Source organism: Anas acuta, chromosome 10, assembly GCF_963932015.1.
Source record: "Anas acuta chromosome 10, bAnaAcu1.1, whole genome shotgun sequence".
NCBI lineage: Eukaryota > Metazoa > Chordata > Aves > Anseriformes > Anatidae > Anas > Anas acuta.
In genome coordinates, this window is record NC_088988.1 from 13,773,451 (window position 1) to 13,797,990 (window position 24,540).

Consider the following 24,540-nt stretch of genomic DNA (forward strand, 5'->3'; position numbering starts at 1 on the left):
AAGGCCACTAAAATGTGGATGACATCTTAATAAAATAACTGTCTCACAAACTGATCATACCATTTCTGTGATTAGATATGGCTGTTACGGACTACGATGCTCTTACTTATGTTAAGGATAACAACAGGAACATTTTGACCAGTTTAAGTTCTCTTTTTTTTTTTAATGTATATGAAGAAACAGAGAGCATTCGCTTGTCCCTAGGTCACAGTCTTTAGAGCTGTTGGTGCATAAGTTCTAATAGCAATGTATTATTCCTGCTTTGGAACTTGGGTTAGGTTCCAAGGTGGTCACAAATTTCTTATCCTAAGTAGTCAAATTGTGTGGCTGGGTAGAATATTTAATTTTTTTTAGTTTAAAAACAATCTGGTCATTAAGCCCTTCCAACACACTCTTCATCATTATGATTGCAAGCTATCTCCTTTCTTTATTATTCTCTTCACTCTGAAGGAAAGAGAACTTCTCTTCAGTGTCAGTAAGAGCACATTTTTGGAATGTTCTAGTGACCATTTGAGTGCTGGTTGCTTTTTTTACTTTTATTATTATTATTGAGACAGAGCCTTTTATAAGGCATATGCATCTTAATTTTTAAAAATAATGAGTCTGTTTAATGTAAATGTTAAAAAATCGTAAGATTTTTTTTTTTGGTTTTCAAAAGCTAAATTGGTGTAGCTTTTGGGGACAGCTGATAACTGGGTTGGTAACGGTGACACTGGAAGTCTATGAACTTTTCAAATGAGGCTTGCTGTCTTGTTTCATGGTAATGAACTTCAACTGCAGGAAAATATACAGTTGAATTTTTGCAGGGCTAAACATGCTGTATTTTGTGTTGTACTTTTGAAAGCTAATGTCAGCTTACCGGTTTGTTATACTCTTGCTATTTACAGGTTTTCAAGCCCATGGCTAATGCAGCTGTGAAGATAGTGGAGAAAAATGGTTTTCGTGACAAGATCAAGGTAATCAACAAGCACTCCACTGAAGTCACAGTTGGACCAGGTGAGAAATACAAGGCTAGGTTAAAAATCATTGGCAACTACCTCAAAACTGTGAAGGAATATGACTTTTTCTTATTTTCTGAATGTTATTAATTTATAAAAAAGGAAATTCTTTTTTCGCTATAAAGTAATATTGAGAGGTTACTTCGAAAGGAAGTGTTTTTAGTAATATTTAAGTAGTCATTTTAATTTCTTAGTAAACTTCCATAGGGAATTACTTTGCATTCTTCAGCAGGTTCTCTGGCAGGAATAAATTTTTGAATGACTTGTCTTTTCAGCATAACATCTTGAAAGGCTTATACGGTCTTAGTATTACAATATTAAATTATGTCTTTTAGATGGAGATATGCAGTGTCGTGCGAATATCCTGGTAACAGAATTATTTGACACAGAGCTGATAGGAGAAGGTGCCTTACCAACATATGAGCATGCGCACAAATACCTTGTACAGGTAAGAAAATACAGTCTGTTATTTATTCCTAGGGAAACTCTTGTCTTTTTTGGAGTAGGATGGAGGTTATATTTTATTTAGGCTTCTGTAGCGTTTGTAAATAATGCAGCAGCTGTGCTAATTTCTTATTCAGATAATAATTCACTACCTTCATTCCTAGAATAAAGCTGTTGGGCTACGTATCATAAATTACCATCTGTGAAATTATGCCTAATTTTATATTAAAACTAATAACTTGCTGCTTAGCAAATGTCTTTCAGAAAGGTATCTAGTTCTACTTTGGAGCTTTCCTTAGTAGTTGGTTCCAATGGCAAATAGGTTCCAAGATGTTTTCAAAAGCAATTTTTTTCTCCTCATAAATTTGATGGACTTCACGTCCTAGGCATTCATTTTCCTTGTAAGAGGAGGCACTTGCTGCCCAGTGTTTTTTTGCCCGTGGAGGTAGTTTAAACAGTGTATTTAAATTAACAGCCAGTGTTTTTTTGTTTGACATGTAATCCGTGGGTATAATTTTATGGCTTTCTCCTCTACCCTTTTCAATTTTTCCCTTTAGTTAAAAGGTAGATGACAATTTAGCTGTCTAGACTTCATTTCACGTGTTTTACATATAAAGACAATGTCACTCCATAACTCTGTACAGCTTCCCATGTTTAACTCTAAATTGTAATTAGTGTGTTTTGCAAAAGCATTGTTCTTGCAATTCAGTTAGCTCATAGTTCACATTGTTTTTCCTAGAACAATTGTTATGTTTTTTGCCCTTTAATCAAGGTCAAAAAGTTGTCATTAAATAAATATTTAAGCCATTATTTTTCTGATTTACTCATTGAAAACACAAATTCTGTGTTAATGTTGATAGCTTAAAAATTATGTGCCTGGAGAAGCTCCAAATAGATTCCTCATCTCAGTATGAGAACTGCAATGCAAGTTTAACTCAGCAAATAAACCGTTCTATTGTGTCATTAATATAACAAAGTGATCTGGCCTTCTGAAAGACATCTGACAGGATGGATAAGTATAAAATTTCACAGAGAGGTAAAGAGAAATGTCTCTGAAATATTTGGAGTTTAAGATTTCAGAGTTTCCAGTCCAACTACTTTTTCTTTAAATTGTTTCATGTTTCAGCTGATCTAATTCTCGTGTGTGTTAAGAAGTCAGTTTACTGAATGCTTCTACCCTTTGTTTTGAACACTCAGGAAGGATGTGAGGCAGTGCCTCACAGGGCAACAGTGTATGTCCAGTTAGTGGAATCCAAAAGAATGTGGTCCTGGAACAAACTGTTTCCTGTTCGTGTTGAAGCAGAGGACGGTGAAAAAATTGTTGTTTCCCCTTCAGAAATGGAGAACTGTCCAGGTGTTCCTTCTGTTTGTGATATCCAACTGAACCAGATGCCTTCAAGTGACTTCACTATCCTTAGTGATGTGGTGACAATGTTCAGGTAAGCTAGGCATTGTTCTGTTCAAAGCAAAATTTTCCTGTTGTGCTTTTGATATAAATTGTGCATTTGGCTTAGGAAGCAGGTGAGAATTTCTGAAGAGTGCTGAGTATTTATTTTTATAATTTCGATGCTTCTCTGCAGTGTGGATTTCAGTAAGCCCGTAAGGAGTGCTTCTACCTACTACAGAGTGCAGCTGGAGCCTGTAAAATCTGGCAAGGCACAAATCGTCCTTTCTTGGTGGGATATTGACATGGACCCCTCCGGGACGATAAATTGCACAATGGCTCCATACTGGGTAAAATCCACTTCTGCTTTCCAGGTAATGCTGAGCCTTCAGATACTTTCAGCAAATGACTTGCAGTAATTATTTTAAGTAAAGGTCATACTGGGTGATTTAAGCAGCTGTCTTGTAAACTGTATAGGAACTTTGCTACTATTTTACATATTGGAAAATGATAAATAAAACACAGAAATGCTAACTTTATTATTCACCCATTTTAGGTTTGCTTTAATGTAGAACTTAAAAACTGAAGCTATCTTCTAGATGTACAATTCTTAATTTCTTTCTGTTACTTCCAAGAAATAAAACAAAGACTTCCACATATTTTTCATTAAATAGTCTCCATCCCTAGTCAAAATGTTAGTTTGGGTTGTGCTTTCATGTAGTTATTGTATTAAATTTCCAAATATGTGTTAGCTTTATGGTAATATATTTATATTTCCATAAAGAAGAAGGCTGGTGTGGAAAAATGATGAGTTGATACTGGATATTTAGAGGAATGGGAGATCACTATTAAATCAGACTCCTGTGTTTTTGTATTGACATGTAGGATAAACTTAGTCAAACAGAAACTACACTTGCACTTACTGTGTTTGAGAATAAAATTCAAGACTATCAAACTTCAGCTTAAAACACTTGCAGTGCAGAAAACAACTTCTTGAAACACAAAACAGTGGTGATGTCATATCAAAATGACACTAACTGAGCTCATTTGATACGTGAAGCTGCAGACATTGGTCGCTGTCTTTAATTCAATATGGGTTTCTAATGTAAGTGAACTGTGTAGGCAAACCAGCATTAATAAATTATTTTTTTTAATTTGTTTTTCATTTCATAAAACACGAACTTAGTCACTCAGTAAGCTTGTGGTCTCTGGCTTATTCTGTTGTAAGAAATCTGTATCAAGTGCCTTCAGTACCCAGTATTAGGCCTTAGTCAGCCCTGCTAACATAAACAGGGTTCTTTCAACTAGTCATATATCAGTGCTTTGAAGTCAAGCGCATTCTTACTGATTGATTTCCTGTCATTTGTTTGCTTCTCATGTACTATTTATGAGTTAATCCCTAATGTTTTGTCTCTCAACTCCTTTTCAGTGGAGAGATCATTGGATGCAGTGTGTGTATTTTCTGCCAAACGAGGAGCCAATTCTCCAGGGTGAGAAGGTGTACCTGACTGCCTGTCGTGATGAGTACTCTGTGTGGTATAAGCTGCAGAAAGCCAGGTAAAGATATGTAGGAAAAAAAAAAGGGTGACACCTTATTCTAAGCTGCACTATTTGCTCTTAGAGCTGTGCTGTTTTGTGGAAGAGGAAGACAAAAAACAAGAGACTACAAAAATTACTAAAAATCTAAATGAACTAAAACTTGTTTAAATGAACGAGTGAAAAAAATAAAAAAGTGATTCATAGAAACACAATTGAGCTTTGGACTGCAGCATTATCCCTGGAGGTGGTGTGTAGCAGAGAAATAAAAACTACTTGTAGTTGGTTCCTGGAACTCCTAAAATGTAACTTAGCTGAGCTGGAATGTAGGTAGGAGAGTGAAGGAATTGCCATTTTATCTTTTCATTTCCTATATTCCCAGTCAGCATCGTCTTTTTAACTTGAGAAAAAGGCATAAGGATTAAGCTCTCAAAAGGAGCTTAATCGTGTTGGTTGTGATGACAGTAGCAGCTAAGACTTTTTTTTTTTAACTTTTTTTTTTTTTTAAAAAAAAAAAAGGGTTCAATTAGGAGTCCAAACAAGCAACTATTTTTCTAGAAGTTCAAAGCGTAAAATATTTAACTACCAGAGACCAGTCCAGTGGGATTTTATTTTTTTCTGTAAAGGCAAAAATTGGCCTTTTTGCTTCCTTTTATTTTGAAATGCAAAGTCTAAAAAAGTGTCACTGGGGAGCTAGTAAATTTGGACAAGTACCAGTGGAGTCTATATGCATTAATGTGCATGCTAGTTAAAATGCATGAATTTACCTGTTTGGGAAAACAAATCTCTGATGCTGTAGTTAATCTTTCATTTAATTTCTGCTTCCCCCACACGTACTTCCAGAGGAGAAGACAATAAAGCAGATGTTTGTGTTGAGAGTCCAATTTGTAGATGTCAGGCTCACCTTCTTTGGAATAGACCACGATTTGGAGAATTAAATGATCAGAACAGAACACGCCAGTACATCAAGTCTTTGATGAATGTGAGTGCATGTTACCTGTAGGTTTTCTGGCTTCTGTGACAGATGCGTGTATTATTTTGTTTGTGCTGATTATTTTTGTAATCTCTTTCTCCCTTGCTAAGGAGTTTGCTCATAAAGTATATTTTATTTACATCACCAAATGTAAGTTGGATTTTGTCATGGTATGACCTTTCAGTGGTGGTTTTTTTTTTTTCATTATTCGTTTTTTGCTTTAATATCAAGCAGCCATTTTTGGAGAGGAATTTGTAGCAGCTCTGTCTACTTGTGAAAAGCAGCATCGGTGGTTGGATGAAGTCAGGCTTTTTATGATCACATGTGGAAGTCAGAACATACATTCTTCTAAACGCCCATTATGTGTTTGTGCAGACTTTTTCAGACCTAAAGCAAGGGGTTATATGAACATTTCTTAGAGTAATCTGTTCTGGTTGAAGTGCTTGTATTAATCATTGTGTCCCTTAGTCCTTATTTCCTATGGAACTGTGTGAAGTGGGGAAGAATGTCTTCAAAATGTCTAGAACTCGAACTCTTTCATCTGGAATAGGAATAACAATGGCAATTTATTTTCCTGTAGGTTCTGAGAACAGATAGTGTTTGCCTTTGCATCAGTGATGGCAGTCTGCTGCCTGTGCTGGCTCACTATCTTGGAGCAAAGCAGGTATATTACTTCCTCCTGTTTATTTTTTTCCTGATCTTTTCATTTTAGCTTGGTGTTTTGGGTTCTGTCATACCACGGCCCATTATTTAATTATTTCCAGAGCCTCTTCAGTGCAAAATGGGAAGGAGGCTCCAATTGTGTTGAAATGCAGGCTAAATTTGTCTGTTCAAGCTGAAGTCTAGGGAGATAACAGTAACCAATTTTGATGTTTACCAGTGCATAGCCTTGAATGGAAGTGCTGTTTTTCATTTCTCGTTGATTGCTGTTTACCTTCTTATATCTTGGTGCTTTCAAAAATACTCTTTCTACCGACCAAAATGTCTGGCAGTTTTTTTCTTTTCTGTTCACCATTCTATAATTACATTTATTATCTACTCTGAAGTGAAAGGGCTGTAACAGCAAGATAAGAGGCTTTAAGAATACTGAATCTGTGTAGATGTAAGACTGAGCATTGCCTGGCTGGCTCCCTTACATACATACCTTACGTGATGTGGGCTTGCAGAGGGCCTTCAGACTAAAATCTGAAAAATCAATTGGACTGAATATACAGGAATATCTAATGTCTGATACATAGTTTGAAGTAAAAATCTATTCTGCGTTTGAAAGAGCAGATGAATGGATATACTCTGGATAACCTCTGAAATACTTAGCTTTGGGAAAGCTTCTCTCGGCAGAAAGGTACCAGTAGAACTGACACTGTAAAATACAGTGTGGGTAAAGGAGCTTTAAAAGATCAAATAGAATAAAGGATAGAGATACTAGCTGCTTCAAAAGGCTGGTGTCTGCAGTGCACATCAGAGCTCTCTCCAGCTAGCATGATCAGATCGTGTTAAACCACACTTAAAACTGGTAAGAACCTGATGGGGGTTGATTTGTTACACTGGTGATGGGGTCAGTTGTAAGTGACCTGTTTTCTTTCTCTGCTGAGCTGAAGTCAGGGTGATGCACTCCTTATACACATACTTCTAGGCAGAAATCAGTTCTTCCTAAAGATCCCATCAGGATGAGCCTAAATCCCCAAACTGCTGTCAGAAAAATTTGAACATCTAACTGACTGCAGCCTGGGTTTGAGGATTTTGCTGTAAGAGCTTCCTTTTTAGCAATATCCTTGTATTTATGCAGGGGTAATACGTGCCTAGAGCAAACAATGTTATGTGCATCTTGAAAATGGAAAATAAATAGTTGCAGTCTATTGTGTATGTTTTTTTTTTCTTGTGCAACTGTGAAAACACATTATTTAACCTGTAGCTATTGAGTGTATTTTGTTACTGTTTAAGAAGCATGTGACAATGGGCTGTAGAATGGACATGTAGATCATTAGGGCAACAAAATATTTCCCTTGCTGTTTACTATGTAATCTTTTAACTGTTATGTATTTTCTTTAGGTATTTACAGTAGAAAACTCTGCTGTGTCCCGTTCTGTCATGGAGAAAGTGAGTTTCAATTTTGTCTTGAAGTGGTAAATGAGCTCTTGGCATTTCTAATGACAAAGCTGATGATTTGGATTGTCCTTACATAATTGCTTGGGAGTTAAATAAGATAAGTGAATGTGTTTGATCATACAGTTTGACACAACAGTGGGAGGCAAAAGGATACTGGGGGGGAGGTGTTGTTCATGTTTTTTAATAAGTTGTACAGAGCTGTGTGCAAATACTTGGGGGAATATACATGTATCCCATCTGAGAGATGTCTGATCTCACAGCTATAACAAGCCGAATAGGTCACTGGGTATGTCAACCCGAGCAGAGGGAGTTAAAGCTGCAAGTGCTTGATCTCTCCTTGCAGATACCTGCCTGAGCTTCTGCTCTGCTGCTCTCATTGTGTTGCTGATAAAAACCAAGCTGTTTGTTTCTGAAGTTTAGTGGATTGTGAGGGCATCATGTAGTTTGTACCAGTCCAATCTGTACTGCTTTTAAGAGAAAGTAGACAGTGAGTCCAAACTGCAGGTGATTTTTCAGCTGCTCCTTCAGGTAGAGTTCAGGTAGAGCACCTCTGGTGAAGTGCAGACTATTCAGAAGAGGCAGCTAATATCTAAGAAATGATTAGAAACAGTTTCTTGAAGTGCCTGGTCATCTGTGTCTGTTTCAGATGGCACTATATAGTCCTAAAGATTATAAAAACGTAGGCAATTTAGGATGCAAATCTGGTTTCAATCGCAAGCCAATTATTCAGTGTATTCATAGTTCCAGTAATATTTCTCTTTCTTGACTGTCCTTCCTATATGCTTCTGAGTGAAGGTGAGGCAAATGTTGCAACATCTGCCTTTTATGTACTTAACTGAAGGAATAGGAGAGTCATGTACTTTAGCTCACTAGGTGTGACATTTTGGCACTAAGTGTGCACCCTTCAGGAACAGGCTTGTATCATCCTCAGGGCTGAGTTAAGGAAGGCATTTTCTTAAAATTTCTTATAGGTATTTCTTTCTTGTTTATTTTTTTCTTTGTTAAATTATTATTTTGATACAGGTTTGAATTTCAAGTGTAGATTTTGATAAAGACAGAATATTACTTTTATTTTAGTTTTTTAAGGCAAATCATCTTGAAGATAAAATTAAAATACTAGAAGCACGTCCTGAGTCACTGACGTCATCTCATTTGGAAGATAAAAAGGTATGTAATAGTTGTCCTGTACTGAATTTCAGTGGCCTGGCAGGGAGGGGAGAGTGAAAATGACTTTTATTTTCCTTGTGTGCTACTGTAACCACAATGAACCACAGTTCATACTAAGTGTAGCGAGCTGACAGTTAAGACTTTGTCTTACTGAAACTAAATAAAGCTTAATCTAAAGGCTTTGGGTTGGTTTTCATTTTTTTGCTTTGTTTTCCAAAGGATATGACTTTGCTTTCTTGCATAATCTATACCAGTTTTAACAGCAGTTAAACCAGTTTAACTGTGTATGTGTTGCTAGTCTGTAGTTCTTCCTGAAGCCAATCAATAGATCGCAATCAGGATGTACCAGCATCCTTAAATGAAAATTTTCAGAGCTCTCTGACTCTTCTTCCAAAGCTTTCCAACTGAAAACTGCAACTTTTTTTTTATTGGACTTTGTTGCATGAAATTTCATTTCAGAATTCACTGACTAGAACCCTAAAAAGATTTATGTTATGCAGTGTATGCAGTAATTAAATCTGTTTGGAGAAGTTTTTATCTAGGTGTCTGTGCTTGCTGTATAGCATTGTCATCTAGTGAAGTTATAAACAGCCTGTGTTGTTGTTGGAGCTGTTGTTCTTTATGATAATGCTTTTTATCTCTTCCTTTGTTTGCCAAGATTTCCGTTCTTGTTGGAGAGCCGTTTTTCACTACAAGTTTGTTGCCGTGGCATAACCTGTATTTCTGGTATGCTAGGACAGCTGTGTCCAAGCATCTTGCCAGCAATGTCACCATCCTCCCTCAGTCTGCCTCTTTACACATGATGATTGTGGAGTTTCAGGTGAGGTTGTTCAGAACCACTTGATATTAATATGAATTCACTTAAAACTGAGTACTCTTTCAGGGGTTTTTAATGCCAAGTTTATCTTATCTTCATACTGTTCACTTTGATATGCTTTGCACTTACCACCTGAGGAAAGAATAAGGAACATCTTGAAAAAATAAGTTTTGCCAAATCAACAATCCCTTATCAGAAAATTACCTTGAATTTTTTTGCCATTTTCATTGAAAAGACTGAACGTTTTAAAGTAGTTCTTTAGGTTATCACTGAAGCGTGTCAGAACTGTGGTTATTCATAAAATGTTACATTCCGTAAAATAACAATTTTTAAAATGATTTTTTTTTAGTGTAAGACTGTAAGCAGGATTCATAATTGCATGTTCATTTTCTTTGAATGACTGGAGACTGCACACAGTTCTAAACTTGGGCATAATAGGGGTCATACTACTTTGAAAAGTAATCTTTCAGAAGTTTTACAAAGGTACACTTTTTTTTTATTAAGGGCCCTAAGATGGTCAGTAAAGGTTATTGAGAGTTTGCTTACAATGACAATGGAAATTACAGAAGTACTTAATATGCAAATTTTCTGTCCAATAGCAAAAGCGAGGGAATTATTTAGTCTGAAATTCACTAAAATATGAAACAAAACATGGTATATTCACATAAACATAATCTTCAGTTAATCTTTTCAAGATTCCAGCTCTTTAATCTCTCTTTTCTTCCTTCTGATTTCATCAACTGTGTAGTTTTGTGTCTGAGCCTTGTTTCTCTTAGTAGTTTCCTTGTTCTAGTACTCTTTAGCCTTGTTGCCTCACTTTCACCTTTAATTTGTGCATCTCAGAACATGTATGTTCTTTTTTCCTGGGGGACTAATCACCCACACGGAGTACATTTACATGCCTGTCACGGTTTTCTGCAGAAGTGTAGAGAATATGAAATGAGAAAATAATGTAAATCTGAATCATCATATAATAGGAAGCAGGTGTTTAAGGACAAATCAATCAATGTTTTTAAGTAGGTGTATGCAGTTTACTAACAGTTGTTCTGAGTTCACAGATAAAGCTATTTCCAGTAACAGAGCTGAAGTATATCCTATTTTCCTTTTTAGGACTTATGGAGAATCCGGAGCCCTTGTGGCATCTGTGAAGGTTTTGATGTCCGGACTATGGATGATATGATTAAAGTAAGAAGACTGAAAATAATTTCAGCACAAGTCTTAGCAAAAGAGAACAAAACTAACCTTGGCTTAAGGAGAAATGTATCTAGTGACTGTTTAAAACCATGAATGTTAGACAGAATAGCATTGTTTCAGTTTCTCATAAATATTGTGGCTCTTTAGTTCTTGTAAAAAGGGTGTTGGGATTGTGCATTTCTTGTCATTTGTCAAGCTGTTCGGTTTTCAGTTTGCTTTGAAAATGCTTCCATTATACAAAAAGAAAAATCCTGTGCTTGAAATAAAATCAGGTGGGAGTTGTTTGTAAATGAATCCTGCAGGACTTACTTGCCCTTGCAGGTACTTTTGAGAAAAAAAGGCTCTTTGGTGTCCAAGAAACAGGTATGATGGACAAGATTTTTATCTCCATATTTGAGGTAGCCATTTAGATTGCCTTTCTAGTCTTTGTGGAGGAGTACAGGTTGTTCTAGAGTAGAGTTATCTCAAGGGAGAAGAGAAGCTTAAATGCATTATATCTTCAAAGTGCATGTTTTTGTCTGACTACTGAGAACTGTAGTCCTAGCAATTAATTCATATATGTACTATATTTTTTCCCTTGTGCTTAAGAAGTACAGTCCTGTTCTCTTGGAACTTTATTGTTTAAATATTCTGGGTTCGGGATACAAAGTTAACTTGAAAACAAGGACTAGTTGCCTTTGAGTTGTTTTCAGATAGTTTTTTTTACTTTTTTTTTTCCTTCAGAGTTCTCTCGATTTTAGAGAATCTAAGGAAGCAGAACCTCACCCTCTGTGGGAATATCCTTGCAAATCACTCTCTGACCCCCTGGAAGTTTTGGTGTTCGACTTCAGAGAGACTGTACCACAACACTGTCTCAGCACAGAGGGTTCTGTAAATCTTTTACGGTGAGTTTTCTCATTGCAATAAATGTTCTCACCATAATTCTTTTTTTTTTTTTTTTTAACCTCATCTTTAAACTGTGTGTTTGTTATGGTTAGCTACCGGGATTGTACTTTACAGTTTTTAAAAATGTAACCTAAAGTTGTGGAATTCACTCTGACATGAATTTCCTATGGTTACTCACAATGGGCTGTAACAGTAAGGGTAGTTTCTCAGATAATATACCCTTATTTCATAAATAACATTTTGTCAGCTTTTACCATGATTTAAAACATAAGCAGGTTAATGTATAGTTTATAGAAAACAAACTATTGTCTAGAAGGTTTTAATTATGAAATTTGTTCCTTGTTGCTGAGTTCTTGCAGATAAGGCTTCTACTTACCTTTCCATATTACTCTGTTTAACAGCTTTGAAGTGTCCATTATCTTTCCCTTTAACAATATTTTAACAATCTTGATATTTTTTACATCATCTGAGATACTTTTAACTATAATCTAACTACAGTTTGTAGTTATTTCTATTTAAGAATGAAATGCAGTTAAGAATTAAAAAATAGGAAGAAGGTACTTTTGTCTATCTAGTTTACATAACTTAAACACTATTGCAGTTGTATGTTTCTCTTTGTGAAACCAAATGAACGATTTCACAAACTCCAGAACCATCTGCATATAGGGTATCTGTGCCTTTGCACTGGTTGTATTTTAGAGGCAACATGCTAGCATGACCTTTGCCCCTTGTGGAGCAGAGACTTTAAGTGAGACGGGATGTGTGGTTTTCCCCAGAATGCAAAAACAATATAAACCGGGGTCTCTGAAGGATGTACTCCCCAAATACACTGTATAATATATGCTGTGTAATCTTGACTGCTTGTTAAATGACCGTGTTTCTTAAAAGATTAGTTATGACTTATGTTCCTCTTCATTTTATTTTTTAGATTTCTTATCTGCAAGTATTTAAAAAGTTGCTACCTATTTACCAGATGTACCTATTTATCTATTTTATTTATTCTGCTCTTCAACTTTTATACACAGAAACAAGTTATTCATGCTCTCACCCAGGCTGTGTGAGGAATAGGTTCAGTGTTTAAGATACAGTATTATATAAAGATAATGTTATGATGATGGGTTTTGATCCCCTACCTCTCCTCAGGAAGGGAAAAAGCCATGGAGCAGTTTTGTGGATGGAATATCATCTTACTGCTGACATCTCAGTTAGTACAGGACTGACGCAGATTTCAAATGAAAAGGTACTCCTTCAATCTACTTTTATTATCTCTCAGAGTCTGTAGGATTACAGTGCTAAAAAATGGGTCTCTGCTGGCTATGCTTGGTTTATATAGTGCTCTTTGTTACACTCTTTGAATATTATATAGGCAGAACTAGTAGAGCTATGTGTTTATACTTTTGGGGGGAGCGGGAGATGAACTTTAAGAGAGTCTGAGCTGTAGTTTGGAACTACATGCAGAACTCAGGATGCTAGTTCAACGTAGCATTTTTACAAGTTACATACAACTCCTTTTATACAACTTTCTTTTCTCAGTTTAACAAAAGCAAAAAAATGGAGGGGAAGGAGTATTTTTGGTACTCTATGTAAATGTTCTTTGACCAAGTCTGTCTGTTGTCTACAACTTCAGTGCAGAGTGTGGCATTTTAGATTGCAAGTTATGCACTCCTGTAATGAATGGTTGGCAATGAAAGTGATAACTTTTATCTGGTCTTTTTATACTGAACTGAGAACAAGAACTCTTGTGCTCTCATTGCATTATAATAATAATACTAATATCCACTAATAGTCCAGTAATAATATCCTACGGTTGTAACTACTTTCACTTTTAACTCTTTTCTGTAGGGAAACTGTGAATGGAATCCCCACTGCAAGCAAGCTGTCTATTTCTTCAGTTCTGTTATTGAATCAGAAACTCTGGCAGACCTTCCTAGTGCTGTCACGTATGCTATAAATTTTGACACAAAGACAGGAGATATTGCAATGGATTTTAAACTATTATAAAGTACTTTCCTTTTATTTCTAAATTATAATAAACTGATACAGTATTCTTTGTATGGCAGAGGGTTTTTGTTTGTTTGGTTGGTTGGTTTTGTGCTCAGAAAGCAAACAAACCATTCTGAAAAATATTTTTAAAACTTTCTTGTTTTCAAAATGTATAGCTGGGGAGGCAGAGAGAAATGTTTTAAGGACCTGTATTCCCAACAGGATTTATATTATATCTGTACACCTAGTTATTGCCATCTGTTTCATTGTGAAACTACGTGGTATTTCGGGGTTTTAAATGTTAAGGGGATAAAAAACAATGGATGTACTGGCTATTACATGGTGTATCAGTGGATGAAGACACTAATCTTTACACTGACATTAGATAGAAATAAGTTAAACACACCTGTTTCTAGGCTTGCTTTTGCCACTGTAAAATGGAAACTAATTGTGAGAATGCACAAAAAGAAACCCCAAGTCAAGCTACACAGGTGTAGCAGTACGTGTTAGTACACATATTAAGGAAAAGCAATGTACATTGTGGTTAGTATTAGATTGAAATGTTTGGTAAATTGAAGTATGTTGGACTGACATTCTGCTAGAGTCTGATATGCTGCATTTCTGAAGAGACAGTGGCCCAAGTTTGGAAGGATATACCTGGAGATTAGAATATGTACATAATCAGGTTATTTCAAAATGACAAACTGATAATCGTCTGACCAGAAACAAAAGAAAAAGAGCCAGAGTCTCAAAACTTGCATATTGTAGGATATATGTAATTCGTGTACATGATCAAAGTTTTGGCTTATACTCATTCTCTCAGTGGTCTGAATGATATCTGCAAGTTCAGGTAAGTTGTGTGTTGTTCTGCAATAGATGTTTTCCACAGCTGAGGTTTTCTTAGTTCCATTCTAAATCATATTGGCAGAGGTTGCAGTGTGTGACCACGTGTGTGCAATTAATTTTGATTTAGATGGACAATCAATTGCTGTATCTGTTTTGTGCGTGTGATCTATTAAGTGAAATAGAAAATCAATGTACTCTCTGTCCTAAATTATGTCAGCCAGCTGCAGGGATAACTGCTTGCCAGAGCTACTCCTGTTTCCTCTGCACAGCAACTTCTGTCAAGTGATAGGAATGGTGGAAAGAAGCCATGAGGGAGCAGGAGCCTACTCTACTTTGCCTTGTCACCAAGAAATGTAATTCTGGTGAGTAAGAATTTTAATTCCTAAGAGCGTGATCATATTTATAGACCTGGAAGCCATCTAAAATATTGCTAAATTTTTCAGAACTGTTTTCCTGACAGACATTTTAGACCCAGTAGTTATTACCATACTTTCGAAAATTCTGCATTTTTATATTAATATCATATTTATATGTAACATCAATAAAAGACAGTTGTGCAAATCTGAATGTATTGTGTAGCTTCTAGTCTCTTGGGGGAGAATGCAGCAGAAAACAGCTAGATACTGCCTCCTGTGGCCTGACACAGAAAGCTTGAACTGCTGTTCTGCTGTACAAAAGGCTTCTGAAGGTGCTTTACACTTACTTCTCAAATGATGCAGGTTGTAACAGAAGCTTACAGTATTCTGAAGGGAACACAGAATGAAAAGACAGAAATATATGAGAATTTATATGTTTAAAAAAAAAACAAAATTAAAACCACAACTGAGGTTACAGTATTTTAATGTCTAATGTTCACCATGTTAACCTTCTCAAAGATAACTGTGTACATATGTGCCTGAATCATACTACTTAAGGAAAAAAAAAATCAACATAATTTGCTGATGTGCAAAATGGAAGAAATCCGTGTTGATGGGAATTTGTAGTTTGTTATTAGTATTATATGTGGGAGATGTGTGGTCACTGCAGTAGATATTAGGCATGGTGACCTAGAGGTATTCTTAAACCACCTTGATAATGAGAGACTTGACATTATTGAGACTCATAGGTTGGTGTAGTGAAAGCGAAAGCCATAAGGAGCCATAAGTGGCATATCTGCAGAATTCTGCTTCCAGAACTGAACTATGGCAATTAGTATGAATCACATTATCTTCATGTGATGAAAAACATCTTAAGCTTCAAAATGCCTGGAGCAGTATTACACTGCTGCTGTCCAAAAGGGGGGGGAAGGCAAAGCTGGAAAGCTGGAGCACTGTGCATATTTTAGCACCTGTGGGTTCCTTAGAGGGAAAAACTGTCTGATAGATGTGCTTGGGAAACCTTGTGCATGTATTAATCCTCTGTGAGGGCTATCAACATTGTGAATGGTTTCTGGTTACAGTTATGCATTCAGACAGGCACTGAAACTGCTTTGGGGATTTGATTAGAACATGCTGGAAGCTGTTATGTTGAAGCAAACCCTTACAGTTGGAACATTTTCACAAAGGTCACATCATTCATCAAATTCTGGTACATACAAAAGATGATTGTGTTGATAAGAATCTGGGTGAATGAGGGGAAGCTTTGTTCACCTGTAATTAGGAGGAGTTAGCATATGTATCAGTATTCCTTGGCTTTTGTAAATTCTTCAGGGTAAAATTTAAAATCTAGTGTGATATGTAAATTGTGTGGAAAACAGCTTCTTATAGGGGATACTGGCATTCTTTACATATGTGTGCTTTTAAAGCAAAACAAAACAAAATACTTTCATCTGTCCTCTTCCACAAGGCATTTTACTGCAGGCACACAGGAAGAAAAAAAAAAGCCATTTTATCAGAAAAACACATCTACCCAGCAGCAACATTTAGACTTCTATTTGTTCCCAGACCCGACAGAAGCATTGCCATGATGTTCTGAGTTGAAGAGCTTCTGGCTGTTGGCATCTTGCTAAGCAGAACATCCTGTTTACTCTTGGAAGGAAACTTACTCTGTGCTGCCACCAGAGGCATTTTTTTTTCGCTAAATGACAACAGGTTTGATCCTGACTAGGCCTGCAGGCATAGATGCATGTTTTAAAAGAAACACAATCCCCCTGCCACCACTGAACTAATAGTATTATAGCTTGTATATTACATGAGAGCCAGTGTGTATCTGCATGATTTTTTTTTTTTTTTGTGGCACAAGAGATGCTTGCAATGAAGACACAGGTTTTATTTAGGTATTAAGAATGATCATCAATCAGAAAGTTTTGCCATTCACGTTTAAATTCCCTATTGTGGTTCTGCTGCAACAGTAACTTTTCTGTAGCATTGAATTGTGATGAAAGTTTTAGTAAAACTTGGGTGGTTGTTACTGTGTGGTTATCACACCACTAATCCACAAGAGGGTGCTGAAAACCCACTTTTATTTTTTTAATGTATTTTCAGTTCATACCTATTTACATCCTACAAGGAAAGGTGCACAGACTTTCAGTGCAGCTATCTCATTTTCTGTACAAATAAAATGCTTGTGATTTTATAAGATACATACACATACATGTACTGAAATAGAAAACTAGTACAAAACCAGTGATAACTGCTAGTAAGACTAATACGGACTTGCACCTACAATAAAAAGGCAGGTGAGATGTCTCATGTTAAGTACACCGAATGAATAATACTTTATGGAAGTGAGATTGTCTTAGTCCTGATGAAGGACAAGTCTTGCATTTTATTTAAAGGGTATTTTAAGCCATGGCAGCTGCAAGTTTTCTTCCTGTGTTTGCAGAAAGGTTACTTTTTGTCTAAGGGCTGGACAGTTCAAGAACTGGGATCAAGGAGCTTGCTTTTCTCCTTCATTAGTCCCTTTGAAACTGCTCTGTGTAGGCTTCCTGCATTTAACAAGATAGAGGATGCAGTTCAAGACTAATTCATTTAGGCACTCATCTTTTGTATTCTATTTGTAGTTACAGCTGGTTGTTAGGAGGGGAAGAGACTTACAGCTTCTTAATGTTAGATATTTTTTTCTAGTGATGATTGTGAGCTTGCAACACCATTTTACCTTATTGACTCTGGAGACATTGCAAACTGTTAATTTGGTTTGGTACTTGTTTTCAAACTCAATGTGTCCAGTCATTTAATGTGGATTAATGATTAAGACGCTTTTTCTCAGAGAGAGGTATGTATAATTATCCACATTTTTCAGATGAGGAAAAAGCAAGAGTGCTTTGTGGAGGCGTTAAAGTGTTTCATCTGCCCAGAGATCACTGTAAGATTAGGGCCTCGAGAGCTAAAAATGTCTTGCTCAAGGCCATGCAGAGTAAACTAATCCCCTGACTCCCTTGCTCTGCTTTAATCATTTGTTTTCTTAGTGCAGTGTGATTTCAAGTGCAGCCTTATGAGGTTTGACCGAGATACAGCAGATAAAGGCTCAGAGGCAGCAAATCCTTGGATACTTCAGTAATTAAAACCATGGTTTTAAAAAAAAAAAAAGTGTATATACATATAAGGCCATAGGGTTTTGTTTTTGTTTTGAAAGGCTGTCACAAAGCTGACCCAGTTTTTTTTTTTCCCCAGCAGGATTCTTATCTAGGATTTGAGAACCCTAAGGATGCCTCTTTCGTGGACAAGGGCACTAATGAAAGAATGAGAGCTGATTATCTTCATGTATGGGAAGGGAAAGCCCTACACTGGAGGGTATTCTTCGCAGTTGTGTGGGTCCTGGGGTATGTTAGCTCTGACGTGCACCCTGGAGACTGGACAAGCAGCCTTTTCTCCTTCCTAAGGGTTTTGCTCAAGTGCAACTGCCTAATGTACTGCAGCAGCAGTGTGTTTTTTGTGGATGTTGTCTCTTGTTCCTCTCATTTTCTGCAACCTCTGCTTTTTCATGCCTTGTACATCACTCTCCGAGGTGGAGAGTGGCAGTTGTGCAGTGGAAGAAATAATGGGCACTGCAATTTATTGGGCTCCTGCTTCTCAAGGCTGATGGATCCTGCTATATATGTACTCCAATAAAGCAACTACTTGCTTCATGTTAAAGAGTATCTAAGAAACCAATTATTCACAACCCTGAGAATCAGCAAATAAATCAAGCTGCTGCGATGAATGGCGTTGGGAGAGAGACAAACAGCATTCGTTACAGCACTTGAATGTGTCATATTTCTCCTCAACTGTAATATTTCTAGGAAACATTGAAGTGACTGTGCTGTAGGCCTACATACATAATCTCATAACCACTTTGCAGACAACTGCAAAGTCATTTACACTGAAGGATTGATGATCAGCCCTGTCTCTAGTCAGAAAGGGCTGTGAAAGCATGCGGAACTAATTAGCAACGAAGCGACTCTCCCGGAGCCTCCAGCCGGGAAAGGGGATGGGAGAGGCAGCCAGGAGCAAGTTTAGCTTGGGATCCCACTGGAATTTCACTGTGCTGACCCCGCAGGGCCGCCGGTTTGGGGTCGGGGGGCGTCGCATTGGGGCCGCCTCAGCCGCGTTCCCGCTCCCCTCAGCCCCAGCACCTGCCCGGGCCCGGGCCCGCTCCTGATTGGCCGAGCCCCCTCCTCAGGCCGGCCGCCATTTTGGCCTCCTGCCGCCTGAGGGCAGGGGGTGGCCATTTTCTCCTCGCACCCCCCGGCTCTCCCCGCTGTGGCAGACGAGGCGGCGAGGGACGGCGGCTGGGCGAGGCAGCCGTAAGCAGGGCCGGGGAGGCGTTTGTGCTGACGGGACAGGGAGGGGAGGAGGGGGGATGGGGACAGGTCTGGTCCTGAGGCGTAAAACCGCCGAGGGGGCGGCTGTGGTGGGGTGGTAGGTCAGAGGCCTGGTTTCTTGGCGTTAGGAGAACAGTGGGACTTCAGAAGTGAAACTTTACGTGTCGAGTGCCGTCTGTGAGACTTGGAGACTCAGAAAACCAAGCACACATATGGCTAATAAACTGGTGCGACAAAAATACTCCTACCATATAATTTTGCTTGCTCTCTTGCCACATGTGTGTCCTGGCATGCTGGGACTTTGTACCAAGTCAGCTGACGACAAGACAGTGGCTTTAGTATTGCATGCTTTTGCCTCTGGTCTTTTAAAACAGCAGTAGCAATTAGGGTCTCTTTATCTCCTTAGTTGATGTCCAAGAGTTCTCCATGATACTTCTCGTTGAGTGAAGCCTCTGTCCTATGGCCTTTTAGTGGAAATCTTTTGAAGAGGAAAAAATACTTTGAACTCTCTCTGTAGAGATATAAAGCAAAAGGCTTAATTCCTTTATCACTAGACTTAGATGCTTTTATGTCCAGTTTGCTGAGAAACTTTCATTTTTCTTTACGAGTAATAAAATATCGCCAAACAGCAATTTTTCAAGACATGCTGACAAAAAAGCAGAAGGCAGTAGTTTTTTTTGTTTGTTTGTTTGTTTTGTGTTTCTGCTCCCCTTTAAGGACCCTTTCTGTGTTACGGCTTGCATTTACATCATACCTTTCCTTACTGTAGGTGAAAGAGGTGGGAGGGTGGAAAGCATCAAAAGAAAACGTTGGTCACAGATTTCAGGTTTGGATTAACTTCAGTCCTAATTTTGTCGTAGTTTATACAAGCAAGGCTGAACGCTCAGGGGAGGGTTCGTTATGCTAAAAGCTAGTCATCCCTGCTTCTTTTAAAACAGAAAATCGCTTGCCATTAAAAAAAATACATATTTATCATAGCACCTGTGTTAAGTGAAGGAGCTGATACAGATTAACCTCAGGTGCCTACCTGTCTCTGTGATGAGGCATCTCAGGTAATGTGCTCCCATCCTAGTGATTAGAATGGCCTTTGGACTGTCAATCTGTCAGTGTCGTAAAGTTCACAGAGTTCACTTGATGGCTCACTTCTCATTGAGACTTGGCCTTGCCAAAATCAATGGCAAAACTCTCATTCCTCCTGCCTCCTTTGTGCCATGAGGACCAGTCTGTCCGTCCTGAGAGCAATGCAGAGGTTTCAAGAGGCTAACACAAAAGCAAGCCAAAAGTCTCCCAGAGTTAGGGGGACTTCTCTTAATCAAAAGGTGTTTCTCCCTTCAGTAAGGTCTCATCTAAAGTTTATGCTTCTGAAGCTGTGCCAGGCTAGGAAAAAGAACCAAAAAAAACTTTATCTGAAGGTACTGACTGACAAGGCGTGTGGAAAATGTGGTAAGATGACAACAAAATGTATCTCATTTGGCCTCTGTTGCATTAGGGAGCATTATTCCTGAGGCTCTAGACATAGCGTACGGAAGGATGAAGGTCTTGTGGAGGCATGTTAATGTTCTATGGTCTTGTGCTGAAAACTGTGCTAATGTATTAAGCTAGGATGTGTCTTTGCAGCCGTTTTCTCAAGAGGACATCAGAAGCTCATTTTTTTTAGGTTTAACTGCATGTGTCCTGGTGTTCGTATTTTTAGGTTATTTTCTATTAAAAGTTTCTGCATTCTGTTAGTTTATTTAATTGACTCAATTTTATCTTCACAGGACACAAGGGATACGTAGAGAAAGGTCCTTGGAAAGCACAGTGACATCTGTTTGTTTCCATGGTAGATCAAGGGTGATTCTAACTGTACTTCTGTTTACAGATCAGTGCTTCTTACATGTTCTGCTTTGCACGAAACTTGGCAGGGAAGTTGTCTCTCTTCTATTACCTATCCTCCTTTCTCTTTTTGCATAGTACATGACTAGTGTTCAGCAAAAACTAGCAGTTCCCTTTATGTTGCACAGCAGACTAAAAGAATAGTAAGGTCAACTTCCATGTTAAATGATTTTTCACCCTCACTTGCATTACCTTGACACACACTCTGCAAGATGCATCGAATAAGTCTCCAAAAAAGGGAAAAAAGCAGGAAAAGATCTAGGAAGGATTGTGTCTTCATATTTCAGTATAAAACAGTCTCTTTGCCTAGTTCACTAGGGCACTCAACTCCACAGGTTTCATGGGTATGTATTGACAATACATACAATTTCTCTGTTTTCTTTTGTGCTTGTCACAGAGAGGGCTCCCTTCAAGGTCAGTTTCCTGTTGTGTTCGTATGCACTGCCTGTGCTGTTGGGCTATGTTTTTTTTTGAGGTTTAAAGATCATGTGAATGAAACAGCAGCATGGGGCTATAAGTAGCATTTGCCTTCCAAAAGGGCACCAGCACCTTGCATGATCCAAGCAATTCTTCCCACAACAGGTTAGTGTCAGGGTTGTTCTGAGGAGGGAGAACTCCTCTAATTATCCCTTGTAGCTATGCTAATGTACAGATGTGGTTGGCAGCAGGTTCCTTGTTCCACAGTGGAAGTCACTGAGTTATCAACAGGAGTTTTGTGATAAGGAAACGATGCGGTGCTTCTAAGTGCTGTTTAGCCCTTTTTTTTCTCTCTTTTTTTTCTTTCCCTCCTTTGAAGCCTCACTCAATGGGAGAACATGTCCCATTTAGAATGCTGCCATTTTTGTGTTTGTCATGGTGCCAGTCAGCCAAGTCGTGTAGTCTGCCTGAATAAATAAAGGTATTTTCTCACAGGAGATCATCTGTTCAGATCGATGCAATGCCTTATATCCACTGCCAGCTTCCTGCTGCTTTCTTGGATGCTGCTGCCTATATCCCTTTGCTGAAAGGAAGAATATTCTGCTTGTGTCTCAGCCTCTAGCTGAGAACTAAGATACACTGCTCCATTCTTTACCTTCCCTTGAAAGCTGAGAGCTATGAGACTCTTTTTGACACAGTCTGTATTTGCATTCCCTAGGTTGGCTGGGCAACAGCTAATCATAGAATTACATTTCAAATAAGGTTTAATATAAAAGCTTACATAAAACTAAAGGCAAGCTTGGTGTATAACCTTGCTTCTTAGAAATAAAACTATCCACAACTGTATATTCTGATGGAATGCCATCAAAAACTAAGGGCCATTTAATATTTTTTCATGTTCTTAACATTTTTTTCCTTTTGTGATGCTCCTGTGTCTCTGTAGTACACCTGCCGAGCCAGTGTCCCCCTCTCCCATCCCCTTGCCCTCTGCCTTCCCCATGCTGGAGGGGAGCTAGAAGTATGATCTTCTTACCCAGCGCCTTGACAGGGAGTTATTCATAGCTGAAGAGTTTCTGGTAGCAAAAGGCAGTTCTGCTTATGTTTAAAACATGATTTTTTATTTTTTATTTTTTTGGGAACAAGCAAGGTCCCAAACAGATAATTATGCATACACTTGTAAATAATGACTGCCCAGAAGCAAAAGAAATTCTGTAATTTTCTCCTGTCCTTAAACCAAACGCAGGACTGAGTGGGACCTTCTGGTTTGCTCTGTCTGGTCCCTGCCTGGGGTAAGCCTCATGCATATAATCTTTCTTCTCTTTACAGATACACCACCCTCTTGTTTTAAAAGCAAGCAGTTACTTTTTTTTTTTTTTTTTTTTTTTTTTGCATTCCACTGTGGTCATTTGGAAGCTGCTTTTGAACTTCACTGGTCTTGTGGTCAGAAACCTTCTAATTGTCAGCCTCTGGGCGTCCAGTCATGGACAAGGGCTTTTTATCCTGGACAGGGGGCCATTGCTCAGCATTTCACCAGACTCAGCATTTGTTTCTGTCGGTGTATCATAAATGCTATGTTTACAGCTTCTAATTTGCCCTAACCCTGGAACAAACAGCTGCAGAATGGTAACCCGAGGGTTCTGCCTTGAAGTGGAAGCACACGCGAGGTCAGCTGTGGGTAAGAGGGATCTCACCAGTGTAAGCACCGATAGTTTGTGTGTGCCGCAGAGTTCCAAGAACACCAATCTCATAATTAATGAAGTAGCTACAGCATGAAGTCCTTCTTATGTGCTTATTTTGAGATAAAAGACACAGTTTGTTAAAAGTCTGAGTTTGTGGCAGCTATAAATAGCTTTCTCAGCAAATGTGGAAAAGGGAAATTATATGTAACTAAGGAGAAACAGCAAATAGAGTTTAAATACCTGTTTCATAACAGCCCCTTAATTTGGGGCTGAGATAATGGACTAGGCTGCATACTGAGGATCAGTTTGTCTTGTGTGATACACCTTTCATTAGAAATATATTTAGCATAGTGCTTGGCACTGTACTAGGCCTAGGAATTTTTTTACATTTGCCACCTTGCAGGACTTGCAACTGCCTGTTGTTCCTTGATAGCCTGCAGGTCCTTACCGAGCCAAACATAACAGTAAATGTTGGCTTTGCAGTCGCTGACAACATTGCTATTGACTTCAGGATAAATTTTTAATTGTAGAGGAAGACCTAGCTGGATTTTGCTGGGTATTCAAAACTTGGGATTGGCATTTGAAAGGTATTTAAGAACCTGTTGCATGCAAAGACAAAGAATGTTTTGGGTTATACCTAGTTAGATTAGAAGGAGTGAGGAACCTACCCAAACTGCAGCAGGGCCAGAGTGTTGAAGCTAAGTCTTCTGCTAATTTAAAACCTCTTTGACGAGAACAAGGGTTCCTAATTACATCTGATGTGGAAAGACACCACCTTCCCCCTCTGCATGGCCATCTCTACCCCCTCAGTGCAGTGGGATCCATTCAGAATATCCTGCCTTTGGGTGACTTCAGGTCACAAACTCCCATGTCTCGGCACTGGAAAGAAGCAGGGTTCTTTGGAGGCTGCCCATGCAGAGCTGTCTGCTCTAGTGTGCAGTGCTGAAAATCCCGTTGTTTGTTTTTACTGCATTTGCCCAAATCTTAGAATTGCAGCAGTATTATTGTGGAATAGGGCAGCTCTTAGCTTTATCCCAACCTCCACTGTGCGAGTCCTTATGCCAGGCCTCTGTGAGAATCACAGCTCACAGGTAAATGGGCAGGGCCCCCCTCCCCTGCCCTTGAGTTTGAGATGTTACTGTCCGTTCTCCAAACAGCTGTGTTTCTCTGGCATAACACCGCAGTGCCTTAGTAATTGTCCTGCATTTTATATCATTAAGGCAGAAGACTTTATATCAATTACTGGCTAATACAGTGTTTCATGTGTGTATCTGAGAGGCAAATTCCATTTTAGCTGGGTGAAAAGTGGTCAGAGATCAATTTTCAGTCTACTCATGGCAGCGTTGTTGTGATTTGAAACATTGCAAACATTTGCAAATAGGAGTGGGACTTAAAAGGCTTCTGGCTGCTTTTGACACACATTGCTATGGCTTGAGGAGCTTCATCAGAGCTTTGCAAAAAATCTGATGTATTCTAAGCAATGGTCACGCGGAGCTTTTATCAGACAATTATGAAG

General features: G+C 38.4%; 1 protein-coding gene across 2 annotated transcripts in view; it reads left to right on the forward strand.

Annotated features, from left to right (window-relative positions):
* Nucleotides 1-24,540, forward strand: part of PRMT7 (protein arginine methyltransferase 7) — a 65,767-nt gene that overhangs the window by 2,726 nt on the left and 38,501 nt on the right. Inside the window, exons 5-20 of one of the 2 annotated variants that reach the window (XR_011099904.1) lie at nt 888-996; nt 1,334-1,446; nt 2,640-2,881; nt 3,023-3,200; nt 4,256-4,383; nt 5,206-5,344; nt 5,916-5,999; nt 7,385-7,432; nt 8,519-8,608; nt 9,267-9,428; nt 10,536-10,610; nt 11,343-11,503; nt 12,648-12,744; nt 13,347-13,506; nt 14,551-14,695; nt 17,927-19,035. Coding sequence is in view for 1 of the 2 variants with exons in the window: in XM_068693474.1 (XP_068549575.1) it covers nt 888-996; nt 1,334-1,446; nt 2,640-2,881; nt 3,023-3,200; nt 4,256-4,383; nt 5,206-5,344; nt 5,916-5,999; nt 7,385-7,432; nt 8,519-8,608; nt 9,267-9,428; nt 10,536-10,610; nt 11,343-11,503; nt 12,648-12,744; nt 13,347-13,505 (1,785 nt within the window). In the remaining variant the exon portion in view is untranslated. Of the gene's footprint in view, nt 1-887; nt 997-1,333; nt 1,447-2,639; nt 2,882-3,022; nt 3,201-4,255; nt 4,384-5,205; nt 5,345-5,915; nt 6,000-7,384; nt 7,433-8,518; nt 8,609-9,266; nt 9,429-10,535; nt 10,611-11,342; nt 11,504-12,647; nt 12,745-13,346; nt 13,564-14,550; nt 14,696-17,926; nt 19,036-24,540 lie in introns of those variants that run through there. The other variant, XM_068693474.1, reaches the window with a different exon arrangement.